The sequence below is a fragment of the Vanellus vanellus genome (assembly GCF_965231255.1).
Source record: "Vanellus vanellus genome assembly, chromosome: 7".
NCBI lineage: Eukaryota > Metazoa > Chordata > Aves > Charadriiformes > Charadriidae > Vanellus > Vanellus vanellus.
In genome coordinates, this window is record NC_138912.1 from 35061819 (window position 1) to 35089774 (window position 27956).

Genomic DNA, 27956 nt, shown 5'->3' on the forward strand with positions numbered 1-27956 from the left:
ACTGTTCAAAGTATGACTAAAACTGTCATTGAGGTTTTGCCATGGAGCCTGATGCTGATTTAGACTTAAATCAAACTTACCCTGCAAAAGGCAACTGGAAAATGCTATAGTGCTACCTGTTTTGATTAGATGTTCAGTTTGGAGTCAATTCAAAATAAGATAATTAGTCTCCCAAGACTATGGCTCCCTGGGGAACTGTGGGACTTTTTTTTTTTTTTTTAATTAAACCACTTCTAATTCTAGCCCCTTTTTTTTTTTTCTTGATGCAGCTTGACTGTTGTTTGTGCCAACAAACCAATTTTGTTTTGTATTTCTTAGTCAAACCAAGTAACCCAGAGGAGGAGATGCATAGGTAAACTCGAGCCTTTTCTTTTTCAAACCTCACTTCAATTAAGTTCTTAACACCCCGAGTAAAACCCAAGCAAAAAACTTCAGTAACTACGTTTTCTGGACCTTTTTTGCAAGGCTTCCTGTCTTACTGCCTCAAAGAAAATAATTTCTTGATATGGTTAATTGAGGAGAAAGACTTAAAACCGACTATTTATTGCTACTGTCTCCTAAGGATTATGAAAATACTTCCCAGAAGCACAGACTGGCTGCAAGGGACCTTGCAGCGATTCCATTCTGAATGTCAGAACAATTCATATGGTACAAACCCCCGACCTACTGAAGAAATTGTGGATGTCAGAAAACAATGCTGATTCTTTTTTTTTTTTTTCTTCCCCCCCCCCCCCCCCCCCCCCCCCTTTATTTGTTCAACTAATGTTTAGCAGGTAGCAGGAACATTTGTGATTGTGGTCTAAAAGCTGTCTTCCTGATGCTTAACATGATGCTGGGGAATGATTGTCTGGTGATTCTAAAGTAATGCTGGTACGTATGTCCTATGCTAAAATCTTCCAGACAAAGCGGATGCAGCAATGGTGACAGTTTTTTGGGGCTTTTTTTTTTTTTTGAGACCTTAAGTGTTGTGTATTTTCCACATTAAGGTGGGAAAACAGATTATTGAACATGAGGGGGAACCTAATTAATTTTGTAAAATCAGACTTCGGAAATTATTTTCATACTTTCTGTAGATTCAGGGACAAAACGGGAGCCTGTCTTGTTTACGTCTGCCTGCCTTTGCCAAGGTTCAGCAACAGATAGTTCTGTTTCAATTAGGGTAGGAATCATGAAAGCAGCTGGAGCAGGGACTATAAAGACTTCAAATAAAACCTAGGATTTCACTACTGTCTGCTAATGTACGGTGACCACATGGATGAGGAAGCTCAGAGATGATTTAGAAAGTTGCTTTTATCCACGCTGTCACAGTTCCAAGGTAAGCAGCACTTTGACCCTCACTTAGCTCTTCCTGGGAACATACCCACGATGTCATCTGGCACTCACTACTTTCTCTGTGTGCTGTGCCCTCCCATCCAATCTTTCCAATAATTTTACTTCTCCTGGACTAAGAATACTAAGGGGAGGTCATCCTAACTTACTGCCTTGAAGAAAAGAATGTCTTGATATGGCTGAGTGGGGAGAAAGACTTTAAAAAAACAACAAACAAACAAAAAAACCCCAACCCCAAACCTACACAGAACAAACAAACCCAAACCAACCAACCAAAAAAAAAAAAAAAAAAAACACAAAACCCCTGTATAAAGCTATAAGCTGCATCTTTAAATGTAATGCTAGGAAAAGTGCAAGCATAACCGTATGTATTACAGTCTTGAAGGAATTACACCAAAACAGGCCACTCACTGTGCTTTTGTCAAACCCCTTTTCCCCAGCCTAATTAATAGTAGTTAAAGTCTCTGTTCTTAATACTGGCATTGCCAACTTAACTGGAGTTTTTCTAGTTATCCGTAGGATGCGGAGCTTTTAGGTGCCGCTCTGCAAACTGGACAGAAGCCACAGGGCGAACAGAGCCTTTGTGGTAGTTTAATTAGTTTTATTGAATGAGCAAGCCGAACTGACTCGTTCCATGGGTGCCCAGCTGTCACTCGGGGCAGAGCCAGCAGCCTGCGGGGAGGGCTGCCGTTATCTACCCCAGATTAGATCCTGATGAAAAACCCTCCTCCTCTTAAAACCGAGGGCGGCGGAAGAGAGCGAGCCCCTGTGACGGGGCGGTGAGCGGCTCTCCCCGGGCCGGGGGTGGGGATGGGGGGGACGGACCGGCAGGTGGGGGCGGGCGGGGCGGGGCGTGGGCGCCGGCTCGGCGCGGCGTGGCGGCGGCGGTAGCGGCCGGCGGGGCCATGGCGGTGGGGCTGGAGGAAGCTTTCGGGGCGGCGGGGGAGTTCGGCGGCGGGCAGCGACGCCTCACCGCCTTCCTGGTGCTGCTGCAGGTGAGGCGGCACGGCTTTCCCCCCCTTCCCCGACCCTGCGAGCTCGCTCTGCCGAGCCTTCGGGTTTGTCCTTGCGTTGTTAGGGGGTGGTTGGGGTTGGTTTCTTGCTCCTCCGCCTCCCGGCACCTTCCCCCCTCACCACGGGTCCGGGTCCCGGTGCGCTGCTCCGTGGGGCCGCTGCGGGGCGGCTCGGCCATCGCCTCCCCTCGCCACCCCCCCGGAGCCACCCTCCGGTGGCTCCGGGGGGGTGGCGAGGGGGGGCGATGGCCGAGCCGCCCCGCAGCGTCGCGGCGAGCATCCCCTTCCCCCCCCCCCCCCCCCGCCTTATGCCCGCTTCGGGAAGGACCTGGGGGGGGTGTTTCTGTGCCTTTTACAAGTCGGTTTTCAAATCTCTTCCCGGCCTCGGTGCAGTCTTACACGCTTAACTTTTCCGACTTCATGAGCCTGTTTTCCTTATTTCTACGCCTGTCTTCCGCTTTTTGAAGAGCGGCTTTTAAGCTTCTGCGAAGTGGAAGGAAATGGAGTCTAACCACGCCAACTGGTTGTTCTTATTTATTTATTTGGTGTGGTTTCTTTTCTCTTTTTTTTTTTTTTTTTTTTTTTTTTTAAGCGTCTTGTGAAAAGTACGGAGGGTGCTGTCTTTAAATAGCGTCCACACCCCCGCACGCAAACATTCGTCTGTTTCACTCGCTGAGTTTCTTCATATCAGGCTTCCTCCTGCTAGTGGGTCTGCATTTTGCATTAAAACACTGTTGAGAGGGAGTGAGGGAGATTGTGCTGATCATGGGGTTTTGTTTCTAATTGGTTTCCGCAAGAACGGCCAAGGTAAGCAGAGGATAGAGATGGCACATTAAAACAATGTCCAACCGAATCCGCCACCCAAAGGCTTGTGGCCCAATGAAGGAAGCCATTCTAGATTCAAAACTTTACCATCAATGCTAACTTGCTGGAAATCACCACTATGTAGATATGCTTAAGGATAATCTTATTTTAAGTTAGAAAGAACAAAATCACATGCAAAGCCTGGGAGACACTCAAAACATCTTGAAGCCCATATTGATGAATAAACATTCTCATAAGGGTTTCTTTATGAAAATCTTTTTTATTCCCGCACATTCTAGTTCTGTAGATCAGGTTAAGGTTTCAGTCTCTGCAATGGAAAGAACTGGAAGAGACTTGAAAAAAATATAATCCTAATTTTCCTTTTTTTTATTTGACACCACATGTTATGTTCTTTGAGTATAGTAAGTAAAATTTTTGTTTATAATAATAATCTTGGTCTAACCGTTAGATCTTGCCTGTGCAACTAGGACGAAGGTGTTAGTATCTTCCTTTCCTGTGCCTGGCTACAAAACTGCAATAACAAACTGAACAATTTTGCAAGAGGAAGGAGAGCGTCAAGATGAAGCTTTCACTGGAAGTGCACCAGTATCTCTGGAGTGGTACCCACTGCTCCCAGCTGCCTGGATGATTGCACCTGGGATTTAAACACAGTAGACAGACTATACTTTGTTTGTTATGCTGGGTAAAGGGAAATTGATAATTGCTAGTTTAATGAAGAGCTTATAGTATTCCATCAGGTCTCCTTGGGATTATTTAGGGTAAATGATTGTGTCTTATTTTAAGGTGTACGTGGCTTGTCAGTCAATGCTTATTGTGCTTGTGGGAGCTGTGCCCAAGTATCATATAGACCAAGAAGGAATTCCAGTGAGCAGAGCTGAGCTTGCAAAGCATATCCATTTTGCGGACAACTTCACATCTATAGTAACTGAGGCAAGTACTTCTGACGCGCCTAACCATCTCTTTTCTTCTTGTGATTTGTGCCATTAGTGCAGGATATAAAAGTGCTTGTAAAAGCGAAGCAGGGCTTAGTGTAATGTTTTGCTTGTACTATTAAAATTGTTTGAACCCACCCATCTGGCTTTCTTCTTATTATTTTTAAATTTGAAAGTGTATGACTAAATTATTAGTTTAGCTTTCTTAGCATAAATCTAATGCTTATTTACTTAGGTTAAACTTTTTCTATTATTTACTTCATTTTCAGTTTTCTTTACCTTCAGATGTTTTTGGAAGTTGTTACTAATGAAGAATGATCATTTAACTACAGTTTGTAACTCTGGAATTTAGGACAGGCTCCTCTTAATAATCTCCTAAATTTCTACCAAGAAAAGGTTCGATTTGTCGTGTCTGCACAATCTGCTGTGCATGTGAGCTTTACCATGAGTTGCATTAGTTTCTCACAGAAGATAAAGATTTAAACTAGTACGAAAATGAAACCGATGCACCACATGTCTGGGTATTTTAGCGTGTGGTGAGAGTGGGAGATGGAACAGATTGAGGTTTGCTGAGTGGGACAGAAGCTTGACCCTTCATCCTCGTGCCTTGTGAACTCCACACAAAAGGCTGGGTTTGCTTTTTGCTAGTCCCTGGGCTATAATCAGGCGAGCGCGAGTGACCTAAGTATTGCTGCCAGTGCCAGAAAAAGGACTGCGTGGGTGGCTTGGCTTGTAGTGTGAACTGTCAAGAGTTCTGCCGACTGAATTCTTGGAGTGGTTGTCAGTAAACTCATATAAGACAGGTTAGCGCTTCGTGTAGCCGGTGCCAAATTTTTGCTTCCTTCCCGTTATCCCAAATGTGACTGTGTAATGCTTATCTTGGAAAACTGTAGTGAGTAGACATAAGACAGAATGATGTAATATTGGATCATATCCTCTGTCAGAAACAGATTTTTTAGATTGGCTTGTTTTCCAAGGTCACTCTTCAGTTTCAGACTCTCAGCAGAGTGTGTGATATGGGGTAGTGCTTAACTTACAATCATAAATCAGCAAATTTTAACTAGTACTGTGTTTTTAAATGTGAAGTCAGTGTCACTATTTCCAAAATGTGTAGTAATTCTCAAGACTCATTGAAACAAATTTATGTTTCCATTCATTTCAGTAACTTCAGGAATTTTAAAATTATATTGTTACTTTTCTTTTCATGGAATCTCTAGATGCTGGCCAACATCTTGCTGTATGCTAGCGGTCTAGTAACTAAATCAAGCTGCCGTGTGGATTTAAAGAGCTGAGAAGGATGTCTGTTTTGGTGATAGCAAAATTGGCAACGTTTTTGTTGGCAAGCTACAGTTAATTTTGACAAATATTTAACAAGTTCCTTTTGTGCAAATAAAGTAGATAGGCGCATTCTTTTATGTTCTTCACAGATTATTCTATCGGGCTTGTTAAAATATGAGCATCTTCCTAACATGCTAAGCAGCACAAGTAACAATATGCAATCTTTTCTCTTGCTCTAACCTGGGAGAGGAAGCTGCTTTTGTAAACTTTATTTGCTTAATTTTGGTGGTGGAGCTTAAACCGTAAATATTTTCAGTTCTGTCTAGTTTGGCAGGGGCACTGTTCTGCTCTGGAGCACAACAAGACTTCAGAGCAGTTCTTTAGTTCTGCTTCAAGAACTAATCATTGCAATTAATTTTGGCATAACTAAGACTTCATAAATAATAGGTCAGGCTTGGTTCATGGAAAATACAGTTTTTAGAGTTGCTTCTTGGTTTGGCATCAACTCAGTCCCCTGCTTTAACAAGCAATGGTGCTTAGGAAGGTGAGTTCAGGAATGTCTTGTGTTTGGTGTGGAAATGGCACTTAACCTTTGAGAAATTGAATTTTACAACTATATCCAGGAGCATAAAGTTATTTTGTCTCTTGCATCAGTCTGAAACTCTTTGCAGACGAGAGGTGAGAGTTTGAAATTTGTATGCTGTGGAGTGCTAGCATGGAGAAGGACTTAGGCCAGCAGTGCTCTGTGCCTTGGAGAGCACATGCTGTGGTATATTTTGCTTGAAGTTTCATGCCCAGGAATATTTCATTGTTGAAGTCTCCTCAGAAAGTTAAGAAACCATAACTTTTGGGGCTATATCTTTATCCAGTGTGGTAGGGAAGAATCTACTACCCAGTGGGGTATCGTAGAAACCAGCTGCAAATGCAGCTGCACAGGAGTTTTACCTTCCCAGAGTATCTGAAAGTCACCTAAAACTCTGAAGTGCTGGAACACTGGGTACATTGGACTAAAGATGTCCTGCGAACGCATTAAATCTTGTCCTGCTCCCGCAACCTGTGTCTTGCAGGCTCCTCAATGGGTAGAGCACAAGTAGCTGGTTGGCTACTGGGTGAATGGAGCCATGTCCTCTTTGTACTTTGCCATGATGTGAGTTCTGATTGAGTAAAAGCGTATGTTTCTTGAGATGGCTATAATTAAAAGTTTCAGTAAATTCCTAATATTCTTTGGGGATCTGTATTAATTCAAGGCAGATGACACTTGAGGGCTGAGGTCCTAGTATGCTGTATTGGATTTTGGTTGTGGGCCTCTTCCCTTAGGCTTTTTATTTTTTCTCTTTTAAACATTCTACTTAAAAAAAGCAAATGGGATTAGCATCCTTCTTCCTTTCTCCAAAGGGCATACTGCACACCATGTTTAAAAAGTCAGCATGGCACTCGCCCACTTCTTTGTAAATTTTCCAGTAAATACACTGGTAATTATTTGAAATACTCAAATAATGATTAAATATTTCTTTGGGAAAGCTTTCATTGAATTAGGTTTGTTTTTTTTCCTCGACAATCACTTAGGATTTTCTGATTGCCATTCTTTCCCACATTCACAATGTCAGCGATGTTTGTGTCATCTCAACAGTGTGTTTCTATGAGTGTTTCTTCTTGTTTGTAGCAGAGGGGCTGCACAAGCTCTCTGTGTGCCTCGCCCCATCAGGATTAGCGTCATCTTCATTCCTATTTCAACCTGCTGTCAGTTCATTTTCTTCTCTTCTGACAATTTTTGATTATGCTGTCTCAATTTAGCTTTAGGATGAGGTAAAAAGTACATTTTCGAAGAAAACCCATTTTTTTCTAACTTTTGTTTAATTATAAATGCACGTGCACAATAAGATACTAAAATATCAATGTGTAGTCAATAAATAGTTCTTAGAGTTCTTATACAACAAGGACATCTTTCCATAACCTCTTCCTTCTCTTCATGGGGGAGCGAAAGTAAAGATGTGGGAGTCTTAGGGAGGACAAGGTATGATTATTGTTAGCTTACCTATCAAACTTTGAAAAAAATTTTAACTGGATATAAAGCAGGAAGTGGGAAATGGCAAGAGAATCATTTTGATAGACTTTTAATATTTTTGATGAAGCTAGCAACTTGGTGTTCCTACTGTTAACAATAAGGATATTCTTTTTCTTGACAGTGGTACCTAATCGAGCAAGAAGCCTACAAAGTAAGCCTTGCATCATCCCTGTTTTTTGCTGGGTTGCTTATTGGAAATATCACGTTTGGTCCTTTGTCAGATAAACTGGGCAGGAAACCAGTGTATATCTCAGGTAAGATTGTTAAAAGGTTTTTCTTAAGCATTCTACGTGGATAACAATCTCTTTCTTTTCTGCCTGTGGGCCACCCTACCCAGAGGCTGTCCATGGGACAACTGCTCCGTCAGTGAGATGGAGTCAATGATCTGTAAAAGTATTACACTCAAAGTAGAGCAGCACTAAAATTGGTTAGTATGTGCGCTGTGCAGCATAGCAGCCACTGGAATATCAATGGGAGATGAAAAATAACATGGTTTTGCTATGACGATCACTCTTGGAGCACAGTATTCCACACATTGCCTAGCCATATTGTTCCCAATAAAAATAATTTGCCTTTTTTTTTTGGAAGGGGTGGGGGAGAATGACTTAAACATATTTAGAGTGGGTTACTCATGTCCTGGTGTTTTGCTTTCCAGCTGTGTTTGCAGCCAAAGGGTCTTTTTGTTTAGTGATAACATTGTCTCAAGGAAACACCATCTTTGGCATTGCAGACCTCAAGTGTGTGGCTTGAAAATGATTGTAATTTTCATGTGGTGTGATTTCAGAAAGCCAAATGCGAGAGGTTAGAGACAAGTACTATAGACTACTCGTTACAGTCAGTAACTGATGACTGTGGTCTTGCCTTTCTTCTGAGTTCAAGCTGCGTAGCGTAAGTACTAATTACATTTTGTTCTCTCTCTACAGGTCTATTTTTTGATGTCATTTTTGGGTATGTCACAGCATTAGCTCCGAATTATGACATATTTGCAGTTTCACGCTTTTTTGTTGGAATTGTGAATGGTGGAATGGCTCTTGTGTCTTTTGTCCTAACACAAGAATATGTAGGAAAATCATTTTGGTCATTTACAGGTGGGATTTGGGAATACTTAATAATTATTACTGTGCCACGTGTTGTTCTATCATTAGCTTACATTTTATGTTTGTACCAAGTCAAGTCAGTTTGTAGCATGTGTGATGTGATTCATCCAAGTTCTAACTTCTGTGGGAAAGGTGCCTGAATAAGGAAGATGTGATTGAGTTTGATAAATAGCATAGAGGTTTTAAAACTGGTACATTGATTCCTAAAATTTCTCCGTTTGTACACTACATTACCTTAAAAGAAAAAAAAAAATAAAATTTGCCAGATCCTGCCAACTTCTGAGCGATGCTGTATGGTATCTTGGGAAGGTATTTTGAAAGTGTTCTTTCAAGTTTCCCTGCACCACAAAATGACTTAGTGCATGGATAGTGTTTTTTCCATGGCTGGACATGCTGACCATCCAGTATTTTTAAATGTCCTTTTTCATATGCTTCTGCCAAGACTTAATATAAATTTAATGCTTGCACGTCAATCTGTTGTAAAGCTGGAGTAGCTCAGCCTGTAAGGCCTTTTTTGGCTAGTGCAACATGGGGAAAAACTTGGTCCAAATGCTGACTTGCTGTGGCTGTGAGCACATATCTATCTCTCCCTTCTTCAGTTATCTCATTTTACTATTTTTCTTATTTCTTCTTTGGACTCCTGGGGATGTATGAGACAGTTGGGGTTTAGTTACAGTTTTCTGCTTAATTTTTTAAGTACTGAATTTTCTTCTTCTCCTGGGTTCACTTTTTGACTCACGCCCTCTGTCTCTCCTGCCCCTCCTTCCCCCTTTCCCTGTTGTCTCTCTCTGCTCTTCCCAGCCTTCCCCCCTGCAGGGCCAGCCTCCTGATGGACCAAAGAGACAGTCCGTTTCCTGCTGCGTGTCGCTCTAGGTGCTTTGCTCTAGTTCTGCTCAGCTGTTGAGAAAGAGGTGCTGAACAACTGACCAGGGGCTGAAGGAGAGGGAGCTGCTGGATGCAGCTCAGCAGCGTTAAGGAAGCTCTCCTCCTAGGTGTTGGCTGTGAGCTGGGCTTTGCGGGCAATAACTGAGGGTTTCTGGGTTAGTACGAGATCTCCTGTCTCAGTCTGCAGAGGGTTTGTTAGGCTTTTGGAGTTCAAGTTGACCCCTTATTTTTAACATTTTCATTTATGTTTGTTCATCAGAAGTCTGCTATAATAAACCTCTGGCTTGCAGCTGGTTTTGTACTGAACTCAATCCTTGTATACTTTTATAACTTCCAATTTCTGTTCCAGCCTGCCACCTATATTCAAGATTACCTTAACAGACTGAAATAAATTGCTCGCTCTCAACACTTCCCCTTCCTGTCCTCAGGTTTTTTTCTCTTTAGTCTGTAGGTTTCTGTTCATTTCTTGCTCTCTGCTATGTACCGTCCTTTATTTTTGAAAGGGTAAACAAAACCCCAGCCTCCTCCCTACATTGTACAAAGCTATTATTCTTCATTGGGATTGCATAAGATACTTAAGCCAGGTGGTTCACAAGTGCCATGAAGATACCTCATAAAATTGCTATTTTATTTAGGTATATCATGGGCTAGGAATTTAAGGCTTCTGCTTAGGAACTCTTTTTTTCTTTTGCCGATTGTTTCTGTAGTCACCATTTTAACCTTGTATTTTCAGGTTCATTAACTAACTTGACATTTGCAATTGGCATTGCTGTTTATGCTTTCCTGGGTTACTGCGTAAGAGAATGGCGCTACCTTGCCTTGGTATCGAATACTCCAGGAGTCCTCTTCCTCCTTCTTTCTTTGTAAGTGGTTCATGTGCATTATAATGATAAGAAAAAATATGCAGCAATTTAACAGTTACTTTTTCCTGTCATCATTTGAGAATGGTATAAACAAGGATGACACTTCTCTGCACGGTTTTGTGAACCAAACGAGAAAAATCATATTGTGAAGGAAGAAGCGGTTTTAAATGAAGCAGAAGGTCAGGGTTACCCAGAAGAGAAGCTTGTGTTCCTGCATGCTGTTACAGTTGTGGTGGCCGACGTTGCGAAGAGCAGCTGTGTGCCAGCTGTCCAATAAAACCCGATTACAAATCTGCTTGGGGAAGGGAAGGGCTGCCAGGGGCTGCGAGCGTCAGCCAGGAACACTGCCTTCTGCCAAGGAAGGGCTTCAGCGCTTGAGAAGTTTGGAAGTGATCCTAGAGGGATATTAGAGTTTCTTTTCATGAGACACATGCGTGCAAAGGGAAATAAGTGAGAGCACTTGGAATTGCCTTTTTAGTGTGATACGCTATGTATCTGCTTGCATTTGAGGTCGCTTGTGTCTGTTCCTAGCACTGTTGTGCTTGGATGCTACTATTTAGAACTCCTACATGGACATTATCATAAAAATGATTATGAAATGCGTCAGTATTAAGGGAATTAAAAGTGCTAGCTTTGTCTGGCCTGTGTTGTTAAATATTCTTTTAACATATCAAGTAAGGCATACATTTTGTATACTCCTGATTGATAGTTGAAGCTGTAGAAGAAATAAAAGAATTAGTGTAGTAGGCTCTCTACACATCAGTACAGGGACTGTGTAGCATACAGCACAGATAAAAAACCAAACCCTTTTACTTCAATTTTTTAAAAATTTCAATTACTTTTTAGATAGATCTGCTCTTGAAACTATGTTCTGCTAAAGAATATGCCAAAAAGCCACCCTCTTCCTGTAGTCAAGGAAAACCAAAGCAGCTGGGCCTAGAAAAGAAGTTCTACATAATATATTTTCCCCTATGGTGTTCTGTTTCTGACGGAAATAGAATTACTTCCCCCAAATACTAAAAATACTGGGATCCTCTGAAGTAATTTAAGTTTAGTTTGGTTGTAGGATGTATATCTCCATTAGGAGTACTAGAGAAAGTAAAGGTTCAGTTAAAAATATTCCATTCTTTATTTTATGGCTTGTATAAAAGCAGCAGCTCATTCTACAACCTGAAAAAAACAGGAATCATGAACTGAAGTTGTGATAAGCACGGATATTCTGATAATACTTGGGAATAAGAGATTTAAAACTGATGCGGGCAGTGATGAACTAGTATTGGAGCCTGACAGGTAATTCCCCAGTAGTGTTTATTTTCTCTTCTCTCCACTCCAACTCAGAGCCCTTCTCATAATCATAGATTCATAGAACGGTTTAGGTTGGAAGGAACCCCAAAGACCATCTAGTTCTAACTCCCCTGCCATGGGCAGGGACACCTCCCACTAGACCAGATTGCTCAAAGCCCCATCCAGCCTGGCCTTGAACACTTCCAGTGGTGGGGCAGCCACAGCTTCTCGGGGCAACCTGTGCCACTGTGAAAACAAAGTTTTATCCAGGCTGTTCAGATAATTGGGATCTGAGATGCTTCCTGGATAATGGTAGTGTAGCATTTCCTAAGAAGGTGGTTCAGCAGAAGTCAAGATTAAGACCTAAACTCCACTAACATGGTGTGCTTTGCCAAGCATCTCCAACAATCCTTCTGTAAGGTTAACTGTAGTATTACTGGTGTACATGGAATTTAATATGCAGAACAGTACAAATAAAATGTTTTTCTCTGAATTTTGTATTGCTGCTTCTTAAGTATTGATTTGCAAAATGGAAAGACTGACTTTAATGCTGTGTTCATAGGAACGAACTTGTCATTGTTGATTTTCTGTTCTTTCCTGTTAGTATGCTCCCAGAATCACCACGATGGCTGTATTCCCAAGGGAAAATGGCAGAAGCTGAAGATGTGTTGCAATATATTGCCCTTGGTAATGGAAAAGAGAGATTAAACTTAAAATTAAAACCAAGCGCAGGAACTTTGAGAAAGGATGAATCGTCACCTGGTATCCTAAACTTAGTAAAACACCCAGTCCTTCGGTGGCGAACTGTCATATTGATGTACATCTGGTATGTAATAACAAGATGCTGAGATGCTGTGAGTCGAACACAAGGAAACAATTAAGATTTTCATCTTTTTGTTTAAACAAAGTTCTGTCCTCAAACTACATCATAAATTTGTCAGTTGATGGCAATCTAAAACGATGTGTTGTAAAGTTGATGTTTCGTCATTAGTGCTGTTGCGTTTTATTTTTGGTGTGTTACTTAGAAACCATTTCAAAACCTACTAAGAAATAATCTGGTGAGAACATAATATTTACATTGAGTGAAATGAGAAGCTGAAGCAGTAGTTACTGAGAGGATGTGTATTTGAGCCAGTCTTAGGAAGAAAAGGGCTACGTGGATTAGACAACTGCAGAGATCTAGAGTAAGAATAAGTGGTAAGAGCCTAAAAGCATGTTGCGTAAGTTCAGTGGAGGAAAACTGTTGGCAAGATAAAATACAGAGAGCACAAATTTATATTAGGTGCTGTCTTGAAAAGTGGTACGACTTGGGGGGGAACCCAACACCCCGAAGTGCAGGAGGATGTAACATAATATATTAGCAATAAATGGCAGTGCAGAGGGAACCCCTGGAGTGGGGAGAGCATTGGGTTGGTTGTTGCAGCAGCAGCTGTTGGAAATTGGTGTAAGCTAAAATGTGTTGGAGGAACAGCTCTTTTCCAAAATGCCAAAACCAAGTTTTCCCTTTAAAGCTCAATGTCATTTGAGATGATTGCCAAGATGTAGATGAGAAAAATCAGTAGTTTGTGTGGGGTAAGCACAGATGTGCAGGATGTGGGGGAAGCGGCGGGAACATCTTTGCTAAGTAGGACCTTTCCAGAAGCATCTTAAATTCTTAAGTTGCTGGTAGGTAAATATAAGTAATTATGGTGATAACAAATTACAGAAAGGCATTCTTACCTTCGGGAAGAAGAGGTCGCAGCACTGTTTTTTTCTGTCTTAAACCCTGTTCAGATACAGCACACAGAGCTGTTGGGGCGGTGTCACAGCCATTGTCACCCAGCTTCTTGTGCTGTCCAACCCAGTGTTGGTTTTTTGTGGGGTGGGGATGTGGGGCTTAGTCTTTCCAAAGTCAGTGATGATAGGTTTGTTGGGGAATCCTTCCCCAGGTTTGAGGACGACACGCTGTGCTAAGCAAGGGATGTACATAGAATTTTCTATCATAGGATTGTTTTGCAACAGTTGAGCATCAGCTGCTTCCAGTTAAGCTTATTAGATTTGCTAAATCTAGGAAAAAACCCAAGCTAATAGAAAATTCAGAAAGTTGTGCTGTGCATATATATGAGCACTTGTTTTCTTTCAAGAAGTTATTTTGTTTAATTAAATAGGAACTACTCTTCCCCCTTCTTGGGGGGAAATAAGAGTTCTTTTCCTAGTATATAACTCAATATAGCTCATCCATAACTCGGAATAATTTACCTTTTAAATTCCTTCTTAGCCCTAAAGACTAGTTATGTTAGTAATAAAACTTTTATGGTTATTTTTAGGTATGTCTGCAGCTTTGTGTACTATGGACTAACTTTAAATGCTGGTGAATTAAGAGGAAATCTGTATTTAAATGTGGCTCTTTCTGGTCTTGTAGAAGTTCCAGCATTTCCTCTCTGCATGTTTTTTATTGAGAAGTCTTGGTAAGAAAAACTTATTTCCTAGTTTTCTGCATATATTTGTAGATAGCCTAGAAAAATATTAACACTTTTCTCAGTAAGATACTTCACTGTTTTTCTAAAAGCTGTTGATCCTGTGGGGATTTACTCTGCTGCAGGGGTTTCTGCAGTTAATACAGAAATGGGTCTCCAATTTTCTACTTCTTTTTCAGTTTTATTCATCTTTTGAATTACTCAAGAGATGAGCTTTTCAATGATTAATGTTATTTTAAAAAGTTTGGTCTTTATGGAAAAAAATGTGAGTAGCTCAGTTATTCAAGTATCTGTAGTTTACCTATATCTCTTAAATATTGTAGTCAGAATGACTCGTTTTTATACTGCCTACCAACTGCAGTTGAAAACAGTTCTCAGCATTGTTCACTTTTACTTAAACTCTGTGATGAGAGCTTTGAAATGAGAGCCATTCAATTTTTGTTAAGGCGTGAACGACCAATGTCTGTGTATTTTCATATTCTTCAGCGTATTTGGAGGCCATCCTTTATTTGGGTACACATTTCCAAAGGCCAAACAGTCTGGCAACCCAGAGCTGCTCGGGGTTTCATGTAACCCTCAGTTTTGATTATCTTTGTAATGATGCTTTTGGTCCCACTGAGGTCAGTGGCAAAAATCCCATTTTCTTCAGTCAGGTGAACTCACCTTTTGGCTTTTTTGGGCAGTAAAAAGCCCAAATCCTTTTCTATGTGGGTTTTTTTTTTTTTTTTATGTTGTAATTTGTCAAACTAATTGTAAATTTCAAGCTTTTGGTGTTCTGAAGTAAAGATATGTGTAGTTTTAGGCGCTTAATGCGAAACAGAATGTGACAAGCCAGCTGTTGTGCTTTTGTTTAGTTTTAGTGGGCAGTATCCTCAAAGTATAGCTTTTTTGTTGTGAAAATATTTAGAAGTTTTTTTTAAAAAAAAAAGTATCATAAGTTTGTTATAGACAAACTGTGTTTTTACTAGTATGGGGTAGTAGTTAGAAATAGCTGTGAGACTTCATGAAGTAACAAGAATGCCTGCAAACTGTTACTAAGAATATCTTTATTTGTGGTCCTTTGCAAATAATTGTGAAATATTTAAATATGGCAGATGTGGAAATGGGCTGGTGATTTTCTATCCTGTCATCTTCTTTTTTTATTTTAAAACACTAGGCAGTAGAAATAGCTTCTGCTTATTCCTGTGTGTATACTATTAGACAGTAAAGCATACGAAGTAGTTTTACTGTGTCCTAACTGCATATATTTATGCAAAGTTGTAGAAGAGGAATACAGATTAGGAAGCATTAGAATTACGCTTTCTTGACCAATATGAATTTGATCTTTGCGTGCGTGCTCTGCAATACCCTTTTGGAGACAGGGCCCATTGCCTTGCTCAGTACAGAGAAGTAAAAAGTCAGAGTTCTTGTTGCTGAAAGTTGGGTCCTTCGCAAGGCTACAAACTCAATAGCTTAAAATCAAAACTTGGCTAGAAATAGGAAAGCTTTTGTGGGAGGGCTTCAGTACACAGAACTAAGAAAATGACAAGTGATAGGACAAGAGGAAACGGGTTCAAGTTATGTCAGGGCAGGTTTAGATTGGATATTAGGAAGCATTTTTTCACTGAAAGGGTTATTAAACATTGGAATAAGCTGCCCAGAGAGGTGGTGGATTCACCATCCCTGGAGGTGTTTAAGAAAAGGGTAGATGAGGTGCTTAGGGACATGGTTTAGAAGTGGTGGTGTTTTTATCAGGGTAGGTTAATGGTTGGACTTGATGATCTTAAAGGTCCCTTCCAACCTCACTGATTCTATGATTCTATGAAAATAATGTAAGATTTGAAGCACTTACCAAGGTACAGTAGATTTGTAAATGTTGTTCATACTGCTGTCTACTATAGTTGGTGTTTTGCAGACAAATTAAAAAAATACTGAAGGACTTCGTTTCCATCTTTATCTGGGTGCTCTTTTCCTTCTAGGTCTGGAAGACGTAAAGCTATGATGTGTTTTCTGATATTTGCAGGATTTGCCTGTATATTTACCACGTTTTTACCAACAGATGCTGGTAAGTACGTACTGCTGCTAAAGTAGATAGTTGTTAATTCAGATAAAAGTGACAAAACAACTTCATGAGTATTATGTGACTGAGTATATCAGGGCTTAAAGCCCTATCCACTTATACCTCTCTCTGTCTCCTTGCAGGGCTGGTCAGGGAGCGGGTTCTTCTCTATATTGCTTTTCTTGCAAGCATAATTTGACTCTGTTAATTGACTAAGTTTGTCTGACTGCAGCCCCTTGGCTCTTTGAAGGTCAGGCCAATCAAATACTGACACTGCATTCCTTAATCACTGTTAAGCAGTTTACCTTAAAATACTGCATTTAATAGCCAGAGTGCAGTGTAATATTAGTTTGACTGGATCTTGACAGTGTGAGATGCCCAGCTTAATTTTACATTTGTTTTGGTGGCATGTAATATTTATAGAAGCAGGAACTGAGACTTTCCTGAATTAGAAGCTTAATTCACCTTTAAAAAACCCAAACCACTAAAAAGCTTTTTTAGAAAAATATTTTGTACTTGAAAATTAAAAATGGAAGTCAGAACAGCAATATGGGAGCCATAGGCATGGCAAGAAGGTTGCTGCCTTTCTCAGTCTCGTGCTGTGTGTTGCTGCACTATGCAGCTGTGAGGATGGTTCATGGTAGCAGTTTCTCATCTCAAAAGATGTGTTTGTTTTTTTTTTCTAACATTGTCAGTGACATCCATATGTTAGGTTTTGTATTTTCACTTTTCTTTCCATTTGAAGTACAGTTTTTCTGTATTAAACTTTATTTTAGCTACTGGAAACTTATGTCTAAACAACACTAGCAAATAGAAGTGGCAGCTCTCTGCCTGTATTTTTCTTAATATTGCTTTAGTAGAAATGCTTTAGCCTTAACAGTGTTTTGACTGAGGAGCACTGGAGATGTGATTGCAAGGTAGCCTTCTATGGGTTGTGTTTATCCTTACCAGTTATAAATGCTGTCTAGTGTCCAATTCAAATTGATCTCGGAAAAGTCTCAGGAAGAAAAGCAGAGAGAGATAAAATATCCCATTATCCTATTTGCCATGCTTGTGTTAATTCAAGTCCTCGGATGTTTTGTTGCTCCTTTTTTTTTGACAGTTTCTTCCTTTGTTCCAACAAGTTTGTTTGTTGTGTTCCTTTTTGTATATTTTAAAACAAAATGAAGGAAAAGCAGTAGTATCTAATCAGGATAGGGTAATAATTCCTGAAGAGTTGCTAAGTTTCAGGAAAACTTCTGCCTTTTCCAGTTGACTTGGCTTTAACCCCATTAAAACATCTTACTTTCCACTGGGGTAAGAGTAAAGCTGGTTCTTGGCCCAGAGTGATCTGTGTCAGTTAAATACAAAGACATTCAGCTCCAAGCATGATGAAGACGAGTCACTTTGGATGAAGTGAGGATTGTTGCATCTCTAGTCTGACCCTCCTGTTACTAAGGAGCACACTTCTTTTGTCTAAGTCTGCATTCTTCTGAGTGATTGATTTTATTACAAGGGATTTAAGATTTTAATGAGAGATTGGGCAATCACCTCTCGTGTCTGTAACCTTCATTTCTAAATAAAAGTCTGCTAATTTGTGAATGAGATTCTGATCCAAGTAATTTCCCCTGTGGAATAAACCAAGAACATTTCTGTTAATAAAGATGTGTACTGAACTTGAGACTAAAAATCTCACAATGGTTAGGTAAAAATGGATATACCCCTCAGCTCCCTCTTTCCTTATCACTTAGAACTCATCAATTAATTTGTGTGAGTATCGGATTGGAAGATGGTGAGGGAGAGTGGCAGCAGATGGGGAATGGAGTTGCAATATTCTTGTTTTTGTGCTTTACAGCAGCTTTTGAAAGAAATCTGCATTTTGTGTATGCTTTATACTATAGCAAACAAAGGGGTAACTAGATTTTAACTTTCACTTAGATTTATCTGCTTCTGCTGAACACATAATAACGTTTTGTGACTTTCATCAATGTGCTTTCCACTGAAGAAGGAAAGAAAATTTGCAGTTCTTTAAACCAATTTTGTCTCAGCTTTTGTTAATGTTGGGTATTTCCTTTTGCGTTGAGAACTACCCTTTCTTGGTGGATATTTTTTTTCTGAAGTAAATACGAAGACTCCTTTAGTTTAGCAGAAGTACTGCTTAAGTGAACTCTTACTCATGAAGATGACAGCCAGAGAGGGTGAGTCTATGTAATGGCACTGCAAATAAGACTACTGGTGGCATCAAAACTTAATCACAGAGTAACTCCTGTTCTAGAAGGCCTTAAACATCAGCACCATTTGTTACCGTTTTCCCCCATTTTACTTCTCTAAATTCCAAAGATCAATTAATGGAAGACTATCCCTTATCGATAAAACTCAAATGCATTATTTATGCAATTTAGTAAGAACTTACAACTTTGCCCTTTACCAAAGTTTGAAACAGTTGCCCTGACTGTACTGTTTCAGGCAGAATTGTGTGTGTGCCACTGCTATTGAATGCTCAGGTGAAAGGGTGTTAGACAAAATATAATAGAAGTGTTAAAGGTGCTGCGTGGATGTGCTTGGCTGGACCTAGCGAGTGACCTAGAAATGGTCACCAGAATCCCTATAGGAGAAAGTGCATTTCTGCTTAATGGCATTATGCTTTATAGATGTAAAGAAAATAATGGACTGCTCTCCAAGCACTGCTAAAAATATGTTCCGAGACTGAGGAAAACGTAATGACTGTGTCTGGGCTGACTTACACGAGGCAGCTGATATGCAGTGAGGTTCCAGTGTGCTTTTATTCCCTCAATAATTCCCTACATGGCCAGCCTTCAGCCTCCCCTGAGGGAGGGAACCTGGAGAAGACGGTGCACTTGAAATTCACGCTGGAGCTTCTGAGTGCCAATTTCTCTGTCTAGACAGACTCTTTCTTTTGTTTTGATAGTATGACCAAAACTTCCCACGTGCACTAATGCTACATTTCTAATACATGGATATGCAGTGTTCAATTTAAGTCTCCCTGGGAGAGAAACAGCAAGTTTTGAAACACGTTTGAGAATTACAAACCTCTGATGTGATGAAGAATTGCTTCATGTGTGGTTGATGGAAGAAAAGCGATGTCCCAGCTTTCTGAGGCAGCCAGCAGGGCTCTGAGGACCAGGTTCACACCTTTGCATCTGGCAACTGTATGTAATATTCCAGTTCTTACTGAGCAAAAAGAGAACTTGGATGAAAATGTCGCATCTGTTTTGCATGAATTACAGAAATATCTGCAAAAATGCCTCACGCTTAAAGAAAACAAATCAAATTTCTGGATTTCAGTTTACGTACAAATGAATTTCTGCTTCAGCTGAAATAGAATCTGACTTCATCAGATGAATAGAACTGAAAATATTCAATGGCAAAATGAAAAGAAAAGCTTTTGAGAAGCAATCAGACTTTCCCGTTACTTAATCAACATCATTTGATCCAAACCAAAACATGCTCAACTCAGTGCTGAGGAAGAGGACCTGAAATACAGCTAATTGTAGCATTTGTTCTTTTTTCATGCTTAAAATATATTAAATTTTCTTTTTATTAAAACAGATGGTGCAAACATAACTGTAACCAAAATCAGGATAACAAAAGCCATGTTTCTTTTGGACTTTAAAAGATGCGTGCTTCAGTTTAGCCAGCTAAACTCTTGTCTATTCGTACACGGGGCTGCATTAGCATTTGTTCTTTCCAATTACAAAGCTGTTGCATTTTACGTCCTGAGAGGATGTCCTTAGGGAGCAAATAAACTGTTGAGGTGAATTAAATTTTATGGTTTTAATCTAATAAATTAGTCCAGGAGGCTGCGTTGTGTATTTGTGCCTGTCAAAAACGCCGTTACCTGGTAAGTTATTCTGACCGCAGAGCTGGAAGTGTGAGCCCTTCCATTTACAGCTGTGATAGTTTTATACTTTCCCAAATAAATGGGTCAGATTTTCTTGGTCCTAAATATAATTTTATGGATCTGTTGTTATGCTAGCTCTTAAAATGGTTGGGAAGAACTGAGATACTGCTTTTGTGCTTGTAGTTGAAAAACGTATTGCCAAAACATTGGGTTTGTGTGACAGTCTCTTAAAGAGGACTGGATGTTTTCAGCACGGTGTACAAAAGAGTAAGAAAACAGACTATTTATGCGTACAACTTGTTTTCCCTTTCCTGAAAGGTCTGCTCCTCAGTCCCACTTGGTTAGCTTTGTGTGGAAAAATGATGGTCAGCGCTGCTTTCAACATCCTGTATATTTACACGTCTGAACTATACCCAACAGTACTGAGGTAATTTAACAGAGCTTCTGGGTAAATGAAAATACTTTTCATGCACAGCGATACTGACTGCTGGTGTGCTTTAATATTTATCTAATTATTTTTACCTGAAACACCAATATGAATTCTTTCTGTAATTAAGGCGGCTTGCCGGGGCTTGAAAAGGCTTCTCCTATTAGTTACACATTTTGCACCAATGCACCTTCCTGGGCTGTTTGTGGTGACTCCTAGGTCTGAATCCAGAATAAAAATATGAAAACCAGCTGCTTACACTGCAATGCTAGGTGCTGTATGTCTCATTTCTACTATTGATTCGGGGGAGTAAAATTATAGGCTGCAAACCCAAACGTAATGATGTAATGGAAGTGTATTCTAACTTGATCGTAAATATAGACTATGCAGTAAGGACTATTTACAGTCCTTCTGTATACTTATATCTCCCATATGAGTATGTTTAGTTGCCCGCTGAAAAATAAGTGCTTTTCTATATCTTTGTTATTTCAGTAAATATTCACAATGCAACTCATTTTAGTAGTTTCTGTACGACAGTAGTTTGCTCTACACCATTTAATTCATGAAGAAGTGGGCAAACCCCTTTGGTTTATTTTTCATAGTTCCCACCAACTTGTTGTGAGGTTACTCTCCTGTTGTCCCAAGACAAACCTGAGATAGGAAAATATTATACTGCACAGTCTTCTCACCCCCGTCTTCGTGCCACGTGATTTTCTGAAGGGTACTCTAAGTACGTGGTCAGAATTTAAGCCCCGTTGCACTAGTCGCTCAAGAATAGCAGCTACAAAGCTACTGTAAAAATGGAGCCCTCTTTAGAGAGAGCAGGAAAGCTGAAGGCTGATGTGGAGTAGGAAGGTGTCCCAGCTGGTAGTAGATGTGTCCTGTGGCACCATAGAGGTAGGTAGGGTGGTGACATAAATCACTTCATTCCAGGACGCTGAGGGCTTTCGGGAGGGGGTTGACAAAAGTGAATGACTCCTTGGATTGGCTTTTTTTTCTTCTTTTGAGGTTCACAAATTACCATATGTTATGGAGGCATAAAAGCTGGTCTGTGAATGCGGGTTTTGCCATGAAACTTGTGAGGATGGAGGTGGATTGACTGTTTCTAGATACTGAGCTTCTGATTCTTGGCACAGGTTTAGGTTTAAGATGCAAGTCCCAAGCACGCTGACTGAAAGTAGATGTGAGGCTTTGTTTACATCCCTGTCCAAACTTTTGTATCATTTAAGGCCTTTTTTTTTTTTTTTTCTTTTACAGTGGGTGGGTTTTGACTGTTTTCCTGTCCCCTCTGCTTTTCTGAAGTTGAGAATCCAGAAAATTAAATCTGAAAATGTTTTAATTTCTCAGCTCTTGCTTGTTTTACTGTGTTTTCACATCACGCTGTCTTCTTAAATCCCACTGACGTTCAGTGCCAAGTATGTGGCAGCTCATACCTAGCAGGAATTACAGTAGTAGTGTCTCTGTGTGTTTGAAACTAAGTGTTTGTGATTAGGAAGAAGTAAAAAATAAGCAGCCCTTCACTTTTTTTATTGTTTCATTTGAGAGTCTACACTAATATTCTGGCGAAAATGTGACTTTATATGTCAAAGATACAGACTGCCAGTGGAGAAAACGCTGGAATAAAGACAGTTTAAAATTTTAGCAACTTTATTAGACCACTCACGTTCAATAATCTGGCAAACTTATGTTAAATCGTATGAAAATTTCTCACATGTGGAAATTTATACATCTAAAAATGTGTTTATCTCTGTGCTTTAATTGCAAATACAGTCTGTGCAAGAAAAGCAGTTGATGGGCGTTTAATTTAAAGCAAACCATCAGCACCATCTGGTGGTCTTTGCAAAGCTTCGCAGTGATGCTGCCATTGCTCTGGCAGCGGAGAGGAGGTGGAATAAACTTTTTTTTCCAGTTCGATGTTTTAAAGAAAAATTAAGTATCTTCAGTATTACTGCTCCTTATTTAAACGTATTTATTACTTTAAGCCTGAGGACTGTTAGGCTATTTTTTTTTTTTAAGTTAACTGGTACATGGAGTAATGACACATACACTTCAGGCTAGAAATGGGGAGGTGCTGCAGGCTGGACAGTGTATGTGCTTTGGGTTTTTTTCCTTTCTGATGTGTCTTTAAAATACCTACTAGGGAATAAAAAAGTTAAAAATAGAAGACGTCACTTCTGTTGTGCTTTGGACAAAAAGGAAGGTTGTCTTTGGGAACAAAATGTAATCATACCTCTAGTAACATAGATGCAAAACCGATCTCATGGTGTTTTTTTTTTTTTTATGAGAAAACGGTTGCAAAATGTTGACATGTTTGTGTATGATGGGTGGAACCAGACTAACTGGCTTGAGCAAGCCCCGGGCTGATGTGATTACCCTGGTTGTAGAGCTGTTTTGGTGGGCATGAGGTCAGTGCTGTGCTCCGTGGGATGGTAGAAGCACCTGCAGTCAGTCAGGTTTAGCAGGTCTTCTAGTGAGCGTGGTAAAACCGGGCAGTAAGGTAAGACAGGCGGTGGGCGGTCAGCTATCGGCAGCACAGCCCCTCAAGAATACTTACTAATAGTGTTAACTTGGGCAATAATGCAGTTTTCATCTTGGATACCATGACACTGTTCTGCATAACCTAAACCTAAAGATAACAAAGTTTTTTAACAACTGCTTTCATTTTGCATTTGAATCGAAATGACGCAATTTGCATTTAGGAGCACCTTTTGCCCTACTCCTTCTCAGCAGGAAAAAAGCAGGCAGCAAACCTCTGGGTATGGACAGGCATAGGGTCTGTGGGAAGGATGCTTCTAAAGGAATGGTTCACACACGGGTGGGTGTCTCTCATGTTCAGGGGTTTTGATGACAATGGGAGGTGCTTGGCCTTGTCTTGAGGGGTTTGGGTTGATGTTGCCTCAATGCGAGGAAGCGTGGTTTGCTATTTTCTTTTTCCCAAGAGGACGCGATGAGAGAAAAGGTTGCTTTGTCAGTTTATTTTTTACACCAGAGTCACTGGCTTCTCATCAGCTCCTTCATCATCTGTTTCCCTTAACCTGTGCAAAGGGCCATTAGGAAGGGATGTGCAGGTGGGTGGTTTTGGTATACTAGTGACCTGTGTCACCTCTCTGCTTGTCATCTTTAATCCTGTCACTGTCTTCCTGTCTTTGGAGGAGGAAAAGGAAAGGAGGTGAGCGGGAGCAGCTCACCTCAGTGGCGTGACTGAGGATGATGATGAATGAAAGGAAGCAATGGAGAGACGTAGGGAGAACAGCCACCATAAGCTGGTTCTTGCTGTCTCACGGATGACTGGTACCAATGTCAGTCTCTGAAGCGGCTGCTAAATACTCTTTTTAGGAGTGATACAGAGATGGAGGATTTCTGTGTTTGATCAGGAAATGAAAGACTTGGAGGATTTTTGTAACTTGCTTTGAAGAGGAACCCGCTGTTCTAACCCGTGCTTTGATTATCACAGTCTAGATGAGATTGTTTTAAACCTGACTGAAAATTGAAGGGAGCGCAGAATTCAGCAGCCCCTCTAGTGACACATCTGGCGAGACGTTTTCAGACTCCATGTTGGCAAATAGTTGTTTTCTGTTTGGAGGTAAACACTGACTTTTCATCTGTGCAACCTGAGGGGGCAGAAGAGGGGCTGCTGCCAAGGGCCTGAGCTGGAGATAGCATTCAGGGTCTCCTGTCTGAAGATCGTGCCAAACTTTGGAATCATTCCTCATCCAGCACGAGGATGTCCAATTAACTTGCCCTGTAGGGCAGGTTGGAAAGCCTTTCTCTTTGCTCAAACGTTTGTGAGGGATCACACAACAGGGTGGCTTTGCTAGGTCTTGAAAGGGTGGGATTTACCTTGCCAGCAGCTAGATGTAGAAAATCTTCAGAGTAACTGCTAGAGGTCTGTAAAAACATTTTTTTTTTTTTTTCTTTCCTTCTTAAATAAAGACTGCTGATAACTTAAGGTATAAGTTGGTCCTGACAGTGCCACCACATGTTCATGCATGACTCAGTTGCGTATTCTGAAACTACAAATTTTTCGTCCTTTGTTTAAAACAGAAATGCTGGCTTGGGTGTCTGTTCCATGTCTTGCAGAATTGGGGGCATTTTGGCTCCATTTGTGCCGTCTACGGTAAGATTATTTTCTACTTTTTATGTAAGTCAGATCTATTAAATTCTCTCAATAGCACTTTGTTGATTTTGGTGCCACGTATGCCTATATTCCTTGAAAAAAAAGAAGTCCTTATGAAAAATTAAATAACATTCAGTTTCAAGAATTAATGAATAAGATGTTTAAAAATACCTTCTATTTTATCCATTTGGGAAATAATCTAGTGTTCTGTGTTGTGTTTATATTTCATCTGTTAGTGAAATTGTTAATGGATTCGGTACTGCTGAGGTTCACTCAGTTTTTAGGCACAGAAATAAAATTTTCTTATGAAGCTGTTTCTGTGAAATGACATTTATTGGGTTTTTTTGTTCTACCAGTGTATGGATAACTGCATAGATTGCTGTAGTGAAATGTTGCAGCCTTTTGGTTTCAACTGCGGTTCATATGGTTTCTGTATTTTAAGATCAGGAAACAATGTTTGGTGTTTACTGTGGACTTTTAATTTTAGAAATCTCTTAGTCCTTCTGTACCATTTGTGGTGTTTGGATTCAGTGGACTGTCAGCGGGATTCCTGACTCTCCTTCTGCCAGAAACGCTAAATAAGCCAATTGCTGAGAGCATTGAAGATCTCCAGAGTCCCAAATACCAAGTGCTTAAAGACGAAGAGGCAGAGTAATTCATTTTTTTTTTTTTCTGTATCTTTGCATTATTTTCGCCTCTATCTTATGCAAGCCATGATTTAGTTCATATTGTGTAGATTGTGCATGATGGAACGTGTGCATGAAGCTTTTAAAGCCATCTTTCTGTCGCATTCAGTGGAGATTAAATTTACTCTCTGGCTCTTAAAGACAAAAAGGCTAATAACTTTCACCTTGTATGTATTAAATTCTATGTAAATGAACGCTATTTTGTTTTCTTAAAGGAAAGCAAATTTTAGAAAGGCAGCCTAAAAGAATCTGGGACGATACATTCAGCAACATTCCTGTGCTTTTACAGGAAAACAACTAGGCATATTTTTCATAGATTGGATTGTGCCTTTTTGTCTTGTTTTATAGTGGAACATAATCTAAAATTAATATATATCTGAGGAAGTGTTTTATCCTTCATTAGGCTCCTGGGTTAGAGCCTTTTAAAGTGTTTTCCTGTTCTTGATATGCACTAAATAAAACTTTCAAAGTGGGAAATGAAAGTTTTGTTTGTTTCAAGAGGTAATAGAAAACGTGAAGTATATCCCCTAAGTTTAGGAATGGCTTCCTGGAAGAATTAGGTTTTAAAAGGGGGGGGAAGGGGATTCCTATAAGAAAGGAATTATTAGCTTAGAACTAAGCAGGCTTAATGTAGATGCGTAGATATAAAAGAATATATGTTTTTCTTGATATGCTAACTTGTTAATTATCTGGTAATTATCGTGTTTAATCATACTACACACGCTATTATGTTTTCTTTTTGGCCTAATACATAGTAATACTGCATTCAGTGAAAATGGAAAAAAGTATAATTTTCAATGTAATAATTTTTAAGCTTTTTGACTATCATTTCAGTTCTAATCTCAAAAAATGTCAATGAATTCTGGTTTTCACATTTAATACTAGCCTATAAAATAGGACAAGAAAAATAAGACGTCAACTGTTTTTCAATAATTCTTTTTCTTCTGTCTGATAGGCAAACCAGTTAAAAGAAACCACTCAAGTTTCAGAGGGCCTGTCTGTGGTGGAAAATGAAGCCTCTGATGAGAAGGTGCTGTAACAGTTGAAGGGCAGAGTCTCACTGTGTGTATCTGACAGAAAATGTTGGAGGACTCATGTATGATGCTGTTTGTAGCCTGTTGAACAGTTTTATGTGGAGGCAAATTGAGAAGATGGAAGAAGTTGATCAAAGCTTGTGAGAAAAGAAGAGACAAATCTGTGAGTTAATTTAACGACTTAACAAAAGCATCCTTTGGATGTTTGGACTTCTCTGTGGCTTCTTAAAATGAAGTATTAATTTATTTTACAAAATGTAATTGCTAGCTTCAGTTTAAGCTATAATGTTGCAATTGAAGTGATGTGTATAATGTAAAATTTAGATGGACTTATATATTCAGGCAAGCTGTAATCGCAAAAAGTAACAGCATCCTGTATATGCTAATTTTCCCTACAGGGTTTTTTGCCTCTAAATTACGGTATACCTCTCATGGTGTGAAGAGACCAAAGATTTTTATGGGTTGTTGGCTTTAGTATGTTTAGCATAAAAACCTGAACAGGAGATCTGAAAGGAGAATAAATGGATTTTTATTGTGGGATTAAGTAGTTTTTTTAATACAGTTGTACATGAAAAGATTTGTAAAGTTAAAAATCGTACTATATTGGAAAAATTATGTCAGGCCTTTAAGAGGTGCATTTAAAGGAGAGGATGAGTAACCTTTTAGACAAAGGCTATTAAGTTCTAGCTGTACATGTGGAACTAGAAATTGAGTTACATATTGTATAATATATGTAATAATACGTAATCCAATACATTTCACATATGAATTGGAAATTCTTCGGGGGGGGGGGACAACGTTTGGTTTACAGTTAATATATTTACATTGGAATAAATGTATCACAAATGTTACAGTTTTCTGATGGCCGACACACTTTTGTTATTAAAAAGAAAAGTATTTAACATCTGTATTACGAGTGCTGCTTTTTCCAGGATGTTTACCCAGGCTTTTTGAAGAATACCTGTATCATTTTGATTTTGGCCCTTTATCTAATGCATCTGATAGGAAAAGTTAATGAAAATATCTGTCTTTTTTGAGCAGTATGCATAGTTAAATAATAGTTCTGCAAACAAACCCACACCAGTGCAAGTGCGTGTGCACTTACACATGCACGCACGTGTATGCGTAAGCACACGCAGGTTGCTGTGCCTGGATGCCTCACTGACACCTGGGCTGTGTGCGGGTGTATCCGTCTGTGCGCATTTTACAAATAGCCTGATCAGGTCCCCAAGAGGTGAAAATCAGTTGGCAAACAGAACAACATTTAGATAATGTTGACATAAAGGCGTATTGCATGTGTGAATGAGGCTGAAGGTTGATGACAAACAGCCTATAGATATGCTGCAAACTTTTATCTTCTGATCATTTATTTATTCATCATTTTTGTAATGTTTTGCTTTTGTGAAAATTAGACTCGAGTTTGTGAATTCGTTTTTTTCTGAGTCACATTAATGCCTTCCATTGCATTAACATTTATAACCATAGTGACTGATTATACCTCTTCAAAGGATAATTGGGTCAGCAGGGATATGGTAAAGACCAAGTTTTGTTACTGTTGACTTCAATTTTTTTTTATTACAAGAAATAAAATTTAATAAGAAATAGAATGATATAAAGTTGTATTCCCAAAGCAGAGACAAGACTCTGGAACAGGAGGATCGTAAAGGTACCATTATGTGGTGGGAGTCTCTTTCTCCCTCCTGCCACATGTATCGGGCTGTATCAGAGCATCTTTCCCCTGCCTTTTATTCCACATTATGTGAAAAACAAGAAACAAAGATCATTT

The 27956-nt window shown here is 39.7% G+C and overlaps 1 protein-coding gene across 2 annotated transcripts; it reads left to right on the forward strand.

Annotated features, from left to right (window-relative positions):
* Positions 1 to 772: 772 nt before the first annotated feature.
* Positions 773 to 26987, forward strand: LOC309674204 (solute carrier family 22 member 15-like; the record flags this gene model as incomplete). 2 transcript variants are annotated; one of them, XM_082486185.1, is made up of 12 exons in its annotated part: positions 773 to 870; positions 3951 to 4097; positions 7564 to 7696; positions 8366 to 8530; positions 10158 to 10287; positions 12176 to 12397; positions 13878 to 14018; positions 15986 to 16071; positions 20225 to 20333; positions 24378 to 24450; positions 24938 to 25101; positions 26092 to 26987. In XM_082486185.1, 12 exons carry the CDS (start codon positions 865 to 867, stop codon positions 26102 to 26104), a joined length of 1389 nt encoding a protein of 462 aa, XP_082342311.1. The 2 variants fall into 2 exon arrangements, with proteins under 2 accessions (XP_082342311.1, XP_082342312.1); XM_082486186.1 differs by lacking the exons at positions 773 to 870; positions 26092 to 26987 and adding an exon at positions 2235 to 2324 and having other exon boundaries at positions 24938 to 25105.
* Positions 26988 to 27956: the final 969 nt, after the last annotated feature.